At 42.9% G+C, this 19,290-nt stretch overlaps 1 protein-coding gene across 1 annotated transcript in view; it reads left to right on the plus strand.

Annotated features, from left to right (window-relative positions):
- The window catches only part of LOC143766290 (uncharacterized), a 38,453-nt gene that overhangs the window by 6,534 nt on the left and 12,629 nt on the right, over window positions 1-19,290 (plus strand). The window contains exons 2-6 of the mRNA XM_077253852.1: window positions 14,167-14,316; window positions 14,893-15,072; window positions 15,155-15,278; window positions 15,362-15,459; window positions 16,210-16,300. Coding sequence (XP_077109967.1) covers window positions 14,167-14,316; window positions 14,893-15,072; window positions 15,155-15,278; window positions 15,362-15,459; window positions 16,210-16,300 — 643 coding nt within the window. The remainder of the gene's footprint in view (window positions 1-14,166; window positions 14,317-14,892; window positions 15,073-15,154; window positions 15,279-15,361; window positions 15,460-16,209; window positions 16,301-19,290) is intronic.

Here is a 19,290-nt window from a genome sequence, read left to right on the forward strand (position 1 = left end):
CCAAGCTCTGCGGTGCGCCCAAACAGTGGTTTACCCCCATATATGGGGTATCGACGTACTCAGGAGAAATTGTACAACAACTTTTGTGGTCTAATTTCTCCTGTTACCCTTGTGAAAATAAAAATTTGGGGGCAAAAAGATCATTTTTGTAGAAAAAATGAGATGTTTTATTTTCACGGCTCTACGTTATAAACTTCTGTGAAGCACTTGGGGGTTCAAAGTGCTCACCACACATCTAGATAAGTTCCTTGGGGGGTCTAGTTTCCAAAATGGTGTCACTTGTGGGGGGTTTCCACTGTTTAGGCACATTAGGGGCTCTCCAAACGCGACATGGCGTCCGATCTCAATTCCAGCCAATTCTGCATTGAAACAGTCAAACGGTGCTCCTTCACTTCCAAGCTCTGCGGTGCGCCCAAACAGTGGTTTACCTCCACATATGGGGTATCGGCGTACTCAGGAAAAATTGCACAACAAAATTTGTGGTTAAATTTCTGTTTTTACACTTGTGAAAATTAAAAAAAATGGTTCTGAAGTAAAATGTTTGCAAAAAAAAGTAAAATGTTCATTTTTTTCTTCCACATTGTTTTAGTTCCTGTGAAGTACGTAAAGGGTTAATAAACTTCTTGAATGTGGTTTTGAGCAGCTTGAGGGGTGCAGTTTTTAGAATGGTGTCACACTTGGTTATTTTCTATCATATAGACCCCTCAAAATCACTTCAAAGGTGATGTGGTCCCTAAAAAAAACATGGTGTTGTAAAAATGAGAAATTGCTGGTCAACTTTTAACCCTTATAACTCCCTAACAAAAAAAAAAATTGTTTCCAAAATTGTGCTGATGTAAAGTAGACATGTGAGAAATGTTATTTATTAACTATTTTTTGTGACATATCTCTCTGATTTAAGGGCATAAAAATACAAAGTTTGAAAATTGCAAAATTTTAAAAATTTTCGCCATATTTCCATTTTTTTCATAAATAATCGCAAGTAATATCGAAGAAATGTTACCACTAACTTGAAGTACAACATGTCACGAAAAAACAATCTCAGAATCAGCGGGATCCGATAAAGCGTTCCAGAGTTATAACCTCATAAAGTGACACTGGTCAGAATTGTAAAAATTGGCTCGGTCATTAAGTACCAAATTGGCTCTGTCACTAAGGGGTTAAAAAACATCAGTGTCAGATCGCACCTTCTGTCGTTGTATGAGCCAAAGTGGACTTCATGGGAGACGACCAAGGAGGACACCATTGTTGAAAAAAAATTATAAAAAAGAAAGACTGGAATTTGCCAAACTACATTTTGACAAGCCACAAAGCTTCTGGGAGAATGTCCTATGGACAGATGAGACAAAAATGGAACTTTTTGGCAAGGCACATCAGCTCTATGTTCACAGATGGAAAATTGAAGCATATCAAGAAAAGAACACTACTATTGTGAAACATGGAGGAGGCTCTGTTATGTTCTGGGGCTGCTTTGCTGCATCTGGCACAGGTTGTCTAGAATCTGTGAAGGGTACAAGGAAATCTCAAGACTATCAAGGGATTGTAGAGAGAAATGTGCTGCCCAGTGTCAGAAAGCTTGGTCTCAGTCGCAGGTCATGGGTCTTGCGACAGGATAATGACCCAAAACTCACAGCTAAAAACACCCAAGAATGGCTAAGAGGAAAACATTGGGCTATTCTCAAGTGGCCTTCTGTGAGTCCTGACCTAAATCCTATTGAGCATCTTTGGAAAGAGCTGGAACATGCCATCTGGAAAAGGCAACCTTCAAACACGAGACAACTGGGGCAATTTGCTCTTGAGGAGTGGGCCAAAATACCTGTCGAGAGGTGCAGAAGTCTCATTGACAGTTACAGGAATCGTTTGATTGTAGTGATTGCCTCAAAAGGTTGTGCAACAAAATATTAAGTTGAGTTATATACTACGTGGCTGTGTTATATACTACGTGGGCTGTGTTATATACTACGTGGCTGTGCTATATACTACGTGGCTGTGCTATATACTACGTGGCTGTGCTATATACTACGTGGCTGTGCTATATACTACGTGGCTGTGTTATATACTACGTGGGCTGTGTTATATACTATGTAGCTATGCTATATACTACGTGGCTGTGCTATATACTATGTGGGCTGTGTTATATACTACGTGGGCTGTGTTATATACTACGTAGCTGTGCTATATACTACGTAGCTGTGCTATATACTACGTAGCTGTGCTATATACTACGTGGCTGTGCTATATACTACGTGGCTGTGTTATATACTACGTGGGCTGTGTTATATACTACGTAGCTATGCTATATACTACGTGGCTGTGCTATATACTATGTGGGCTGTGTTATATACTACGTGGGCTGTGTTATATACTACGTAGCTGTGCTATATACTACGTAGCTGTGCTATATACTACGTAGCTGTGCTATATACTACGTGGCTGTGCTATGTACTACGTGGGCTGTGCTATGTACTACGTGGGCTGTGCTATATACTACGTGGGCTGTGCTATATACTACGTGGGCTGTGCTATATACTACGTGGGCTGTGCTATATACTACGTGGGCTGTGCTTTATACTATGTGGGCTGTGCTATATATTACGTGGGCTGTGTTATATGCTACGTTGGCTGTGAGACTCTTTCGCCCGGGGTCTTCAAAAACCTGGAGCTCGCCCTGGCTTCACTGATTGGTCGCGCCCGGCCGCTAACAATCAGCAACAGACGCAGTCCGGCCGCGAATTGGAACGGGATTTGATCCACGCTTTGCTAATTGGTCACGCCCGGCTGGCCGAATCCTGTGTATTCATTGCATTATTCTGAAATCTTCATAAATAAACTACATACATATTCAAGAATACCCACCATCTAGTGTGTATAAGCATTTTGCCACTGACAAAAGCTTATATATATGTGTATATACAGTTGTGCTCAAAAGTTTACATTATGATTTAATAAGATAAAAAAAACAGCAGTTTGAGAATAAATGGCCCCATCCAACCACTAACCATAAGTGGAGAAAATGTTTTGGTGTTATAATATTGTCTGAAAAAAAGGCCAAGAAAGTAAAAATTCATGCGGGAGGTGTGTGTGTGTGTGTGTGTGTGTATACACTGCTCAAAAAAAAAAAGGGAACACTAAAATCCCACATCACTGAATGAAATATTCCGGTTGTGAATCTTTATTCATTACATAGTGGAATGTATTGAGAACAATAAAACCTAAAAATGATCAATTTAAATAAAAAAGAATATCCCATGGAGGTCTGGATTTGGAAAATCAAATTACAGGCTGATCAAACTTTAGTGGAAATGCCTCAAGACAAGGAAATGATGTTCAGTTGTGTGTGTGTGTGTGTGTGTGTGTGTGTGTGTGTTTGGCCTCCACGTGCCTGTATGACCTCCCTACAATGCCTGGGCATGCTCCTGATAAGGCGGCGAATGGTCTCCTGAGGGATATCCTCCCAGACCTGGTCTAAAGCATCCGCCAACTCCTGGACAATGTCTGTGGTACAATGTGACATTGGTGGATGGTGCGAGACATGATGTCCCAGATGTGTTCAATCGGATTCAGGTCTGGGGAGCAAGTGGGCCAGTCCATAGCTTTAATGCCTTCATCTTGCAGGAACTGCTGACACACTGCAGCCACATGAGGTCTGGCATTGTCCTGCATTAGGAGGAACCCAGGGCCAACCGCACCAGCATATGGTCTCCCAAGGGGTCTGAGGATCTCCTCTCGGTACCTAATGGCAGTCACGCTACCTCTGGCGTGCACATTGAGGGCTGTGCGGCCATCCAAAGAAATGCCACCCCACACCATTACTGACCCGCTGCCAAACCGGTCATGCTGAAGGATGATGCAGGCAGCAGATCGCTCTCCACGGCATCTCCAGACTCTGTCACGTCTGTCACATGTGCTCAGTGTGAACCTGCAATCATCTGTGAAGAGCACAGGGCGCCAGTGGCGAATTTGCCAATCCTGGTGTTCTGTGGCAAATGTCAATCGTCCTGCACGGTGTTGGGCTGTGAGCACAGCCCCCATCTGTGGACCATCCTCATGGAGTCGTTTTCTAACCGTTTGCAGACACATGCACATTTGTGGCCTGCTGGAGGTCATTTTTCAGGGCTCTGGCAGTGCTCCTCCTGTTCCTCCTTGCATAAAGGCTGAGGTAGCGGTCCTGCTGCTGGGTTGTTGCCCTCCTACGGCCCCATCCATGTCTCCTGGGAGCACCTCCTGCGTCTGGACACTATGTGCAGTTAATAGCACTCTGTGTCTGTACTGCTACATACTTAGGCTGTTAACTGGTTCATGCAGCTTTACATGAACACCCGAGCCTTACACTATGGCTGGTCCAAATAACTAAAGCAACTGTTACCATCCACCTCTCGTGTCTCCCCTTTTCCTCATAGTTTGTAAGCTTGCGAGCAGGGCCCTCATTCCTCCTGGTATCTGTTTTGAACTGTGATTTCTGTTATGCTGTAATGTCTATTGTCTGTACAAGTCCCCTCTATAAGTTGTAAAGCGCTGCGGAATATTTTGGCGCTATATAAATAAAAATTATTATTATTATTATTATTATGTTGACAGACACAGCAAACCTTGCCACAGCTCGCATTGATGTGTCATCATGGATGAGCTGCACTACCTGAGCCACTTGTGTGGGTTGTAGAGTCCGTCTCATGCTACCACGAGTGTAAAAGCACAACCAACATTCAAAAATAACCAAAGCATCAGCCAAAAATCATTGGTACTGAGATGTGGTCTGTGGTCCCCACCTGCAGAACCACTCCTTTATTGAGCGTGTCTTGATAATTGCCAATAATTTCCATCTGTTGTCTATTCCATTTGCACAACAGCATGTGAAATTGATTGTCAAACAGTGTTGCTTCCTAAGTGGACAGTTTGATTTACTTTGAGTTATATTCTGTTGTTTGTGTCCTTTATTTTTTTTTGAGCTGTGTGTAAAATATATATAATATATTCTACATATACGCAAGTCACAGGTATAGATTTTCAAATTGGATTGAACCCTGAAAAAGAGGCCAACATTTGTAATATAACTCAGATCTTACGATTCCCACCATTTTTTTTTTAATCTACAAATCTCATATATTTCTTTATACCATTCTTCTAACCTAGGAATACGGTCATCCCTACATGTGGATATTAACATGTTAGCTGCCTTTATATTATGCGATTTAAGCGGAAAAAGGGCTGCAGTGATAGTTGACTTTTGTGGAACTTTCTCCCATCTCCCTACTGCATCTCTGGAGCTCAGCCACAGTGATCTTGGGGTTCGTCTTTACCTCTCTCACCAAGGCTCTTCTCCCTCAATTTCTCAGTTTGGCTGGACGGCCAGGTCTAGGAAGACTTCTGGTGGTCCCAAACTTCTTCCATTTAAGGATTATGGAGGCTAAGGTGCTCTCATAAACCTTGAGTACTGCAGAAATCCTTTTGTAACCATGGCTAGATCTGTGCCTTGCCACAATTCTGTCTCTGAGCTCCTTGGCCGATTCCTTTGACCTCATGATTCTCTTTTGGTCTGACATGCACTGTGAGCTGTGAGGTCTTATAAAGATAGGTGTGTGTCTTTCAAAATCAAGTCCTATCAGTATAATTAAACACAGCTGGACTCTAATGAAGGAGGAGAACCATCTCGAGGAGGATCACAAGGAAATGGACAGAATGTGACTTAAATATGGCTGTCTGATGAAAGGGTCTGAATACTTATGACCATGTGATATTTCAGTTTTTCTTTTTTATTAAATTTGAAAAAATTTCTACATCTGTTTTTTCAGTCAAGATGGGGTACTGTCATGAATCCCCAATGGCTAGGGATAGCACAGGACAAGCAAAGTACAAATAAATAACGGACGAGCTCTAGGGTGATGGAACCTGGGCTGACCGCTGCCCTACGCCTGACAAACGCAACTAGAGATAGCCAGGGAGCGTGCCTACGTTGGTTCTAGACGCCACGCACCAGCCTAAGAGCTAACTAGTACTGCAGAGAAAATAAAGACCTCACTTGCCTCCAGAGGAATGAACCCCAAAAAGATATAGTTGCCCCCCACATGTATTGACAGTGAAATGAGAGGAAGGCACACACATAGAGATGATATATATAGCTTTAGCAAATTGAAGCCCGCTGTAAACTAGAAAGCAGAACGATACAAAAGGGGACTGAGCGGTCAGCAAAAAACCCTAATCAAAAAACCATCCTGAGATTACAAGAACCCATGTGCCAACTCATGGCACATGGGGAGAACCTCAGTCCACTAGAGCTACCAGCTAGCATAGAGACATAATAAGCAAGCTGGACAAAAAAAACAAACAACTGAAAATCAGCACTTAGCTTATCCTGAAAGATCTGGGAGCAGGTAGGCAGGAACCAAACAGAGCACATCTGAATACATTGATAGCCGGCAAGGGAATGACAGAAAGGCCAGGTAAAATAGGAAACACCCAGCCTCTGATGGACAGGTGGAAACCAAAGGCCGCAACCCACCAAAGTCACCCAGTACCAGCAGTAACCACCAGAGGGAGCCCACAAACAGAATCCACAACAGTACCCCCCCCTTGAGGAGGGGTCACCGAACCCTCACGAGAACCCCCAAGGCGATCAGGGTGAGCTCTATGGAAGGCGCGGACCAAATCAGTCGCATGAACATCGGAGGCGACCACCCAGGAATTATCCTCCTGACCATAACCCTTCCACTTAACCAAATACTGGAGTTTGCGTCTGGAAACACGAGAATCCAAGATCTTCTCAACAACATACTCCAATTCTCCCTCCACCAGCACCGGAGCAGGAGGCTCAACCGAAGGAACAACGGGCACCTCATACCTCCGCAACAACGACCGATGGAACACATTATGAATAGCAAACGATGCTGGGAGATCCAAACGAAAAGATACAGGGTTAAGAATCTCCGAGATCCTATAAGGACCGATGAACCGAGGCTTGAACTTAGGAGAAGAGACCTTCATAGGGACAAAACGAGAAGACAACCACACCAAATCCCCAACAAGAAGTCGGGGACCCACGCGGCGACGGCGATTAGCAAACTGCTGAGTCTTCTCCTGAGATAACTTCAAATTGTCCACCACCTGATTCCAAATCTGATGCAGCCTGTCCACCACCACGTCCACTCCAGGACAATCCGAAGACTCCACCTGACCAGAGGAAAAACGAGGATGAAACCCCGAATTACAAAAAAAAAGGAGAGACCAACGTGGCAGAACTAGCCCGATTATTAAGAGCAAATTCGGCCAGTGGCAAAAAAGCAACCCAGTCATCTTGATCAGCAGAAACAAAACACCTCAAATAAGTTTCCAAGGTCTGATTAGTTCGCTCCGTCTGGCCATTCGTCTGAGGATGGAATGCAGACGAGAAAGACAAATCAATGCCCATCTTGGCACAAAACGTCCGCCAAAATCTAGACACAAACTGGGATCCCCTGTCAGAAACGATATTCTCCGGAATCCCATGCAAACGAACCACGTTCTGAAAAAATAAAGGGACCAACTCAGAGGAGGAGGGCAACTTAGGCAAGGGCACCAAATGAACCATCTTAGAAAAGCGGTCACACACAACCCAGATAACGGACATTTTCTGTGAAACCGGGAGATCAGAAATAAAATCCATGGAAATGTGCGTCCAAGGCCTCTTCGGGATGGGCAAGGATAACAACAACCCACTGGCCCAAGAACAGCAAGGCTTAGCTCGAGCACACACTTCACAAGACTGCACAAAGGTGCGCACATCCCTAGACAAGGAAGGCCACCAAAAAGACCTGGCCACCAAGTCTCTAGTACCAAATATTCCAGGATGACCAGCCAACACAGAAGAATGGACCTCGGAGATGACTCTACTGGTCCAATCATCCGGAACAAACAGTCTTTCTGGTGGACAACGATCCGGTTTATCCACCTGAAACTCCTGCAATGCACGTCGCAAGTCTGGGGATACGGCGGACAATATTACCCCATCCCTAAGGATACCAGTAGGCCCAGAGTCTCCAGGAGAGTCAGGCACAAAACTCCTGGAAAGAGCATCTGCCTTCACATTCTTTGAACCTGGCAGGTATGAAACCACGAAATTGAAACGAGAAAAAAACAACGACCAACGAGCCTGTCTAGGATTCAAACGCCTGGCAGACTCAAGGTAAATGAGATTCTTGTGATCAGTCAAGACCACCACACGATGTTTAGCACCCTCAAGCCAATGACGCCACTCCTCAAATGCCCACTTCATGGCCAAAAGCTCCCGATTACCCACATCATAATTGCGCTCGGCGGGCGAGAATTTTCTAGAGAAGAATGCACATGGCTTCATCACCGAGCCATTAGAACTTCTCTGTGACAAAACCACCCCCGCTCCAATCTCGGAAGCATCAACCTCAACCTGAAAAGGAAGTGAAACATCTGGTTGACACAACACAGGAGCAGAAGAAAACCGGCGCTTAAGTTCCTGAAAGGCCTCCACGGCCGCAGGAGACCAATCAGCAACATCAGCACCCTTTTTAGTCAAATCAGTCAAAGGTTTAACAATACTGGAAAAATTAGCAATGAACCGACGATAAAAATTAGCAAACCCCAAGAACTTCTGAAGGCTCTTAACAGATGTAGGTTGTGTCCAGTCACAAATAGCCTGAACCTTGACGGGATCCATCTCAATAGTAGAAGGAGAAAAAATGTACCCCAAAAAAGAAATCTTCTGGACTCCGAAGAGACACTTTGAGCCCTTCACAAACAGAGAATTGGTCCGCAGAACCTGAAACACCTTCCTGACCTGTAGAACATGAGACTCCCAGTCATCAGAAAACACCAAAATATCATCCAAATACACAATCATAAACTTATCCAGATATTCACGGAAAATATTGTGCATAAAGGACTGAAAGACTGACGGAGCATTGGAGAGTCCAAAAGGCATTACCAAATACTCAAAATGGCCCTCAGGCGTATTAAATGCGGTTTTCCACTCATCACCCTGTTTTATCCGCACCAAATTATACGCACCGCGAAGATCTATCTTAGTGAACCACCTAGCCCCCTTAATGCGAGCAAACAAATCAGTTAATAATGGCAATGGATACTGATATTTGACTGTAATCTTATTCAGAAGGCGATAATCTATACAAGGCCTCAGGGAACCATCTTTTTTTGCCACGAAAAAAAAACCTGCTCCCAGAGGGGACGAAGATGGACGAATATGTCCCTTTTCCAAGGAATCCTTAATATAATTCCGCATAGCAGTATGCTCTGGCAGTGACAGATTAAATAAACGACCTTTAGGGAACTTACTGCCAGGAATCAATTCTATAGCACAGTCACACTCTCTATGAGGAGGGAGCGAATTGAGCTTAGGCTCCTCAAAAACATCCCTATAATCAGACAAAAACGCAGGGATCTCAGAAGGAGTAGATGAAGCGATTGAAATCGGAGGTGCATCATTATGAACCCCCTGACATCCCCAGCTTAACACAGACATTGTTTTCCAGTCCAGGACAGGATTATGAGTTTGTAACCATGGCAGACCAAGCACTAGTACATCATGTAAATTATACAGTACAAGGAAGCGAATCACCTCCTGATGAACGGGAGTCATGCGCATGGTCACTTGTGTCCAATACTGCGGTTTATTCATAGCCAATGGTGTAGAGTCAATTCCCTTCAGAGGAATAGGAACTTCCAGAGGCTCCAGACTAAAACCGCAGCGTTTAGCAAATGACCAATCCATAAGACTCAGGGCAGCGCCCGAATCCACATAGGCATCGACCGAAATGGAAGACAGTGAAAAAATCAGAATGTAAAAAAGAGGACAGCGCCACAACGGTCAGTGATAAGAAAAAACTTACAGCTTTAATCTGCCAACTGCGGCGACGTTTCGGTATAAACCTTTATCAAGCTTGATAAAGGTTTATACCGAAACGTCGCCGCAGTTGGCAGATTAAAGCTGTAAGTTTTTTCTTATCACTGACCGTTGTGGCGCTGTCCTCTTTTTTACATTATGGATTGGACTTTTTAGCTGGGCTGACCCCCTGGCAAGGACTTGCGTCCACAGGCCTAGGAAGGCTATAAGGGACATAGGGTGCGGTTTAACCTATTTTTTGGATTAGTGAAAAAATCAGAGTCACAGACAAAATGAACTTAGGCTGCAGAGTACCAATGGCAAAAGATTTATCAACCCTTTTTGTGCGTTTAGAGCATGCTGATATAACATGAGCTGAATCACCACAATAAAAACACAATCCATTTTTCCGCCTATAATTTTGCCGTTCACTTCTGGACTGAATTCTATCACATTGCATAGTCTCAGGTGCCTGTTCAGAAGACACCGCCAACTGGTGCACGGGTTTGCACTCCCGTAAACGCCGATCAATCTGAATGGCCATAGCCATAGACTCATTCAGACCTGTAGGCGTAGGAAACCCCACCATAATATCCTTAATGGCCTCAGAAAGACCATTTCTGAAGTTTGCAGCCAGGGCGCACTCATTCCACTGAGTAAGCACCGACCACTTCCGAAATTTTTGACAATATATTTCCGCTTCATCATGCCCCTGAGAGAGGGCTAATAAAGCCTTTTCAGCCTGAATCTCCAGGTTAGGTTCCTCATAGAGCAATCCCAATGCCAGAAAAAATGCATCCACACTGAGCAATGCAGGATCCCCTGGTGCCAATGCAAATGCCCAATTCTGAGGGTCGCCCCGCAGGAAAGATATTACAATCTTGACCTGTTGAGCAGGGTCTCCAGAGGAGCGAGATTTTAAAGAAAGAAACAATTTACAATTGTTCCTGAAATTCAGGAAGGTAGATCTATCTCCAGAAAAGAACTCTGGAATAGGAATTCTAGGTTCAGACATGGGAGTGTGAACAACAAAATCCTGTATGTTTTGAACTTTTGCCGCGAGATTACTCAGGCTGGAAGCCAAACTCTGGACATCCATGTTAAACAGCTAAGATCAGAGCCATTCAAGGGTTAAGAGGAGGTAAGAAGCAGCTAGACAGCAATTAAGGGCTAGGCAGCAAAACTCTGAAGGGAAAAAAAAAAAATTTCCCTTAAACACTTCTTTTTCTCCTGCTTCAGCCCAAACAATTAACACTTTGTGGGCCGGCTATACTGTCATGAATCCCCAATGGCTAGGGATAGCACAGGACAAGCAAAGTACAAATAAATAACGGACGAGCTCTAGGGTGATGGAACCTGGGCTGACCGCTGCCCTACGCCTGACAAACGCAACTAGAGATAGCCAGGGAGCGTGCCTACGTTGGTTCTAGACGCCACGCACCAGCCTAAGAGCTAACTAGTACTGCAGAGAAAATAAAGACCTCACTTGCCTCCAGAGGAATGAACCCCAAAAAGATATAGTTGCCCCCCACATGTATTGACAGTGAAATGAGAGGAAGGCACACACATAGAGATGATATATATAGCTTTAGCAAATTGAAGCCCGCTGTAAACTAGAAAGCAGAACGATACAAAAGGGGACTGAGCGGTCAGCAAAAAACCCTAATCAAAAAACCATCCTGAGATTACAAGAACCCATGTGCCAACTCATGGCACATGGGGAGAACCTCAGTCCACTAGAGCTACCAGCTAGCATAGAGACATAATAAGCAAGCTGGACAAAAAACCAAACAACTGAAAATCAGCACTTAGCTTATCCTGAAAGATCTGGGAGCAGGTAGGCAGGAACCAAACAGAGCACATCTGAATACATTGATAGCCGGCAAGGGAATGACAGAAAGGCCAGGTAAAATAGGAAACACCCAGCCTCTGATGGACAGGTGGAAACCAAAGGCCGCAACCCACCAAAGTCACCCAGTACCAGCAGTAACCACCAGAGGGAGCCCACAAACAGAATCCACAACAGGGTACAGAGTGTACATTAATGAGAAAAAAATGCAACTCTCTCTCCCTCCCTAAACTAAATGCAAAATGTATTTGATACAAACAGTAAAGCAAATGATTAAGCCTTAGAAGGACTGTTAGTGTGATGGTTCAGCTTCAGCACCAGTATCAAGATGGCTACAGCATTACAGTGACGCGCAGGCAATCACCACATTCTTACTAGAGTAAAGAGAACAATCGAGCACCCAGATACTCGAGTGATATAAGTATCACTGAGCACGTTCATTCCTACTTGATAGGTTAGTTATTGATTCCATGAAAATTTCTGTATGTTCTGTATGTAGGTGTCTTATGAATGAGGCGACAAATACTAACAGAAACTGAAAGAAGGTTGTGGCCAAAGTTCAGGAGAGGAGTGTTAGTAAAATCATACACTGAGCAAAGATGGAAGGAGATCTGATCCAGTGCATTACTGTCTTCTTGTATAGAAGGGTTAGTAAGATTTGAAAGGCCTTTGAGAGGAGGTTAGAGACAGAAGCTGATTGGGAGATGGAGAGAGTGGATTATCAGTAGGGATTTAAAGTTCCCCCATGATGACTGTGGAAATTTCACAGGATAGCAAGTGCAGAAATCATGTTGCAGAGTGAAGCAGGAACTGGTTGGGTTTGTCTGAGGGTACACAACCACCCCCTGTGTGGACATCAAGAGAGGTGTACATAAGTGAGGGTACTGGGGGCATAATATGAAAAGCATATTTTGAAGAAAGAAGGCAAACATCTGCACACAAACTTTTCTCAGGTCTGGATGTTTGGGGAAAAAATCTAAGCCACCATACAATAGAGCTGAAGCAGAGGTGGTGTTCGACTGTTGAATCCAGGTTTTAATAAGAGCCAGAAGATATATAGAAATGGAAATTAAGAAGTTGGGAATTTATTTGAGTTTGTTACACACTGGCTGAGATATTCAGAGGCCACAGTTGAAATAGACAGGTGAAGGCCTGCAATGAATGTTAATAAGATAAACAGGGCTTCTGTGTGCTGCAGAAAAGGAGTTAAATTTATCAGTACATGGTGGTCAGCGTAGGGGAGATTCCTCCTGCAGTTAGTAAAAGGAGAAGTGACAAAGAGCAGATGGTTAAGTTATTTGTAAGAGTTTCTACAGCGTTGTCACGTGCGAATGGATGGTTTTGAGTATTTTTTGAGTATTTTAGGAATGTGAAAAGAGCATGTGAACTGTATATGGGAGAGGAGAGAGGGGCTGACATGGATAAAGTGCACTGAATGTGTGAAAAGGTGGTACATTTGGAAGGAAATAGCAGCTCAATTATGTTTAAGAATTACCACCTAAATCAAATGCCTTTCAGCAGATGACAAATAAACAGCTTTAATATTCCTAATTGTAACAAGGTTTGTTACGAATAGGATCTTTATAGTGCTGCCTTAGCTTCTCTTCCAGGAATTAAAACAAATTTGGTCTGTATTGGCAAATAAAGGTACATTTTTTTTTTAAATGCAGAAAGCAATTAATTTTCCATAATTTAATGTTGTCATTAGGGATGGGCGAACCCAAACTATAAAGTTCGGAACGGTACCGAACACATAGTGTTCGGTCACAAGGTCCCAAACACAGGTTTCTATGGGAAACCCGTGTTACAGTTCTGGTCCAGTTCGGGTCCAGGGCCTGTAAAAGAAAACATAAAATTAATAATAAACATTATAAATATACTTACCCGTCCAGTGATGCATCCTCCTGTCCCGCTGTGTCCCTGCCACATCTGCTACCGGGGCCGCTCATTACCTTCCGGCGGTATTCACTACACTTGGCAGTCTTCGGCTTTTTCCGGCAGTGTTAGTGCGGGGACTTCACTGCACAAACACAGCCAGAAAAATCCAAAGACTGCCGAGTGCAGTGAATACCGCCGGAAGGTATTGAGTGGCCACGGTAGCAGATGCGTCTGGGAGACAGCGGGACAGGAGGACGCGTCGCTGGACAGGTAAGTATAATTATAATGTTTTTTATTAATTTTATGCTTTCTTTTACAGCCCCCACCCCCCAGCCTCATCCCATATCTGTAAAGTCCAAGTTCGGGGGTTCGGACACAAGTTCGCGTCATCTCGAACTCTAACTTTACAGAAAAACTCGGGCGAACCCACTAATCCCGAACATCAGGGGGGGTTCGCCCATCACTGGTCATTATTTAAAAGTGAAATCTGTCTATAATTATAACATTTTTTATTATGTCTTTGCGCACTGTATTATTACTGTACTTTATTACTATTCTTTAAGATGTTACATCTGATCATCTTCCTCACATTCAGGTCCCTACAATATCAGATCCTCTCAGTGGATATTTTCTGTTTAAGAGATTTTTCCTGATTGATCCGTTAAGGATGGATAGGGACAGGGACAAGATGGCGGATAGGATATTACACCTCACCCTGGAGATCCTCTTCCGGCTTACTGGAGAGGTGAGAGATTCTGATGACGTCACATTACATCATTCTTATCTATGGAAATAACAGGAGATAAGTAAATTTTATGAAGCAGAAATAAATTCTCAATTTTTTTGCTATAAACAAATTTAGTATGGCAAGCTGGCAAAATGGTATATTTGCCTTCCCTCACCACATGTAAGGCAACACACATCATAGCACTGTGGCGACACAACCTGCATCGGATAGTAAAGCATGCGATAACAATAGAGGCCTACTAAGTACTAACAGATAAAAGTAGGATGCGCGCAATGAGGGAAGACAAAAATAAGAGGCATGGAGGAATGTACAACAGAGGGCTGCATATGTGACAGAACAGGTAGGCTTTGGGTATTAATTTATTTATTCACATCCTACGTTTACTTTGTGCTGGATTCTGGAGAGACCATAATAATAAACATTCAATTTGAATCATATAATTTTGATGTATCAAACTTTCTTGTTAAATTAGAGTAATTTTCTGAATTTAAATTTCGGCAGACATAGCTAGAGAGGTGGTTGGCTCTCTTATTGTCTATGGTGAAATTTATTAATGTGTCTCTCCATAACCAGGAGTACACTGTAGTGAAGAAGACCTCTAGTGAGTGCTGTCAGGACCCTGTGTCTGAGGGATGGGGAAGACCCCTGAGTCCAAACACATGGCCTCCACCTCACTCCCTGATTCATGAGGACATCAACGACCAGAAGATCCTAGAACTCACCTACAAGATGATTGAGCTGCTGACTGGAGAGGTGACACTGCTGGGAATGCTGGGACATTATACAATAACACTATTAATGGATAGGGGGATGACCGTATCATTGTATGTGTCAGGTTCCTATAAGATGTCAGGATGTCGCTGTCTATTTCTCCATGGAGGAGTGGGAGTATTTAGAAGGACACAAAGATCTATACAAGGACGTCATGTTGGAGGATCCCCAGCCCGTCACATCACCAGGTAATAGACAGGACTAAATACACATGGCCTATAATTATCTGTATGTAAATAATGAATTCAGTCCCTGCATGTGTTTCCTCCAGATCTATCCAGTAAGAGGACAACACCAGAGAGATGTCCCCGTCCTCTTCTTCCACAGGACTGTAAACAAGAAGATCCCAATGTTCCTCAGGATCATCAGGTAGATGGAAAGAAGGTGTCATGAGACCTCCCCTATGATGTGTAGACGGCTGTGAAGGTTTTTTTTATTATTGAACTCTGTTTTTGAATTTCTACTGGTATGGTGTTGTTGATCTATCCTAAGGTTAGGTCATCAATATCTCATACCTGGAAACACCTTTACTCCCTTACATGATATGGTCAATAACAACTGTGACATCTAATCAGTTACACAGGACAGGATGCTTCAATAGAGGAGTTTTGCAGTTTGATAAGTGATTTAACATTCATAAATTCATGTCCCAATCTAGGACTATAAATCGAAGAAAAAAAGCAGAAGAAATTTTCTAGCACTAAAACGAAACATGGCTGATTTTGGCGTTTTTTTTAGTCACTTTTTCTTCCTAAAAATAGAAAAAAATGTGTTGAAAAGTGATATATTCCACAAAGTGGAAACAATAAATTCTAAAATCCTAAAAAAAACTAAGCCATCAAACACAAAAAAAGAAAATTTACAGCTTTCAGGATATGATGACAAAATTCAATGTTTTTTTTCATATCATACTAGTAAAACCATAAATAATATAAAAATGTGGTAATCATACTAAGCAGGAGAATAAAGTTATCATGTCATGTTTTACTGCACAGTGAATATCTAAATAATGAAACGCCAATAAATGGCAGAATCTTTTTTTTTTTCTTATTATTATTCATTTAAATCATTTTATGTGACTTCTCCATCTCTTTGTGACTTTTACAATATTTGTTTCAGAGTAAAGATCTGATCCATATTAATACTACAGAGACATATGTGAGGGGTGATGAGCAGTGTAATGAGGAGATTCCTACAGATAACCCCCCAGGTGAGTAGTTTATTTCTGCACCATCTGCTGTCACACTGTTGAGGAATTTTTCCAGCATTTGGATTTAGCAATCATTTGCTTCTATCATATCGCGTTACTCTGTTCTAACATGGAACATGAATGGAGCTAACATGTATGGAAGGTCAGTGTGATTATTATTGGGAATGCTGGTCACCAGGGTCTTGGAGGCAAAAGTTCTAAATACAAGATCATCATTAACTCTTCACAAAGTAAATGTCAAGCGTGAAAGATGAGAATCATCCTCCAAATTAGACGAATGAAGTTGTTACGTATTATATTTTGGCTTCTTATTCCACAAAAGATTGTTCAAGATTTTCCCATCTCCTTATGCTAGCTTGTAGTAATTTGCCTTAGGCTGGTTTCACACGTCAGTGATTCCGGTACGTGAGGTGTCAGTTTTCTCACGTACCGGAGACACTGACACACGTAGACACATTAAAATCAATGTGTCTCTGTACATGTCAGCGTGTTTTCGCGGACCGTGTGTCCATGTGCAAAACACGGAGACAAGTCAGTGTTCGTGGGAGCGCACGGATCACACGGACCCATTAAAGTCAATGGGTCCGTGTAAAACACGTACCGCACACGGATACTGTAAGTGCTGTCCCCCCAGCGTGGTGATGAAGCCGCCATTCATTTCTTCTCTCCAGCAGCGTTCGCTGGAGAGAAGATATGAAAAATCTTTTTTTTTTTGTTGTTAAAATTAACTTTCCGGCAACCTCCCCCCTCCCACCCCCTGTGCCCCCGGCCGCTGTTAGTAATATACTCACCCGGCTCCCTCGACGCTTTCTCTCCGCGCCGCAGCTTGTCCTGTATGAGCGGTCACGTGGTACCGCTCATTACAGTGATTAATATGCGGCTCCACCCCTATGGGAGGTGGAGCCGCATATTCATCACTGTAATAAGCGGTACCACATGACCGCTCATACAGGAAGAAGCTGCGGCGTGGAGAGGAAGCGTCGAGGGAGCCGGGTGAGTATTTTACTAACAGCGGCCGGGGGCACAGGAGGTGGGAGGGGGGAGGTTGCCGGAAAGTTTATTTTAACCAAAAAAAAACAATGATTATTCATTCCTTCTCCCCAGCGAACGCTGCTGGAGAGAAGGGATGAATGGCGGCTTCAGCACCACGCTGCGGACAGCGCTTACTGTAGCGCTGTCTCCTGCACGGTCCGTGTGGTACCCAGTCGGCACACGGCTGCCGCACGTGTGCCACACTGATGTGAGCTCACGGACACGGATAACTCCGGTACCGATTTTTCCGGTACCGGAATTATCTGGACGTGTGGGACAGGCCTTAGTTGTCCACAAATTACACAACATACTCATCTAGGAGTAGAATCTTGATCAGAGAATGAATAAAGTTTAAATGGATATCTGCAGAGGGCGAGGGATCCATTGGTGGTTGATCTAATATATCTTGAATCTGCTTTATTAGTAGTCTATTTAGGCAGATACCTTGACCCATCATCACTACCTTAACCCCTTAGTGACAGAGCCAAATTTTAAAAATCTGACCAGTGTCATTTTATGTGGTAATAACTCTGAAACGCTTCTACAAATTCCAGTGATTTTGAGATTGTTTTTTCGTGACACATTATACTTTTTGATAATGGTAAATTTAGGTTGATATGTTTTGTGTAGATTTATAAAAAATATCAGAAATTTGGCAAAAATGTAAAAAAAATTAGCAATTTTCAAACTTTAAATGATTATCCCTTTAATTCAGGATAGTCATGCCATAGCAAAACATTAATAAATAACATTTCCAACATGTCTGCTTTACATCAGCACCAATTGTGAAATGTTATTTTATTTTGTTTGCATTTTAGGAGGTTTACAAATGTAGCAGCAATTTTTCATTTTTTCAAGGAAATTTGCAAAATTATTTTTTTAGGGACCTACCCAGGTTTGAAGTGACTTTAGGGATCCTATATATTGGAAAAACCCCAAAAACTGATACCATTTTAAAAACAGCACCCCCTGACATACTGAGAACTGCTGTCAGGAAGTTTATTAACCCTTCAGGTGCTTTTCAGGAATTATACAGAGTGGCATGATAGGAATGAAAAAGTTGATTTTTACCACCTAAATGTTGCTGATGTTTTAACAGGCTGCTGTAGCCGGCAGACTCTAAGGCCGCTATTTGCTCGTGAACTGCCATGGCAAACATCAGAACCACACAATCATGATCTCAGTGTGCCAATGGGGATAAATAGGGAGAAGCCACAGTCTGTTAAACATTTATATGATATAGTCATTGACAGCAGCATCTAAGGGGTTTAACAGATATGGATGGTGACAACACTGATTGTGGCTGATGCAGCAAGTTGTCAGCTATAGTGTCCAGCGGACAGCTGCTGGATTGTCACCTGTATGGGGAGGCTATTCTCTTATATCTCAGGTCAGTTAAAAGATGTATCGACTGTCATTAAGGGTTTAAGTAGAAATTTCACTCCGTCCATCTTTTCTCACAAATATATTATATGATTAATAATTCGCTATATACTTTTAAGCTCTATCTGAGGGACCATCACTTATCTGTACCTCATTGTTCATGGGACACCCAAAAATGTGCTGTTTAAAAAAAACGATTCTCAAATGAGTGCTGTGGAGAGATGAAATGCATGTATCATTTTCTCCTATGACCAATTGAGAACATGCCATATACAGTATATTGGAGATGTGCCTTAAGAATTTCTTGTCTACTGTTCTTCCTGGCTTGGGAAACTTTTAAAGGTGTCTAACTGCAGAGGACACTCCGTTAAAATTGCCCCCGTATACAACTTGGCTGGGTTGCAATGTTTCATCCTGTTTAAACCGTTCTAAAAGAAATCATAATTCGAGTTGAGCAAATTTTCAAAAATTCAGTTCCGATTATGATCTGCGGTGAATATTGTATTTGCAGTGTTCGCGAACACAGTCGAACGTAATTGGAGTCAATCGGAGTAGAAATGAGCGAATATAGTTAC

Source organism: Ranitomeya variabilis, chromosome 4 (genome assembly GCF_051348905.1).
Source record: "Ranitomeya variabilis isolate aRanVar5 chromosome 4, aRanVar5.hap1, whole genome shotgun sequence".
Lineage (NCBI taxonomy): Eukaryota > Metazoa > Chordata > Amphibia > Anura > Dendrobatidae > Ranitomeya > Ranitomeya variabilis.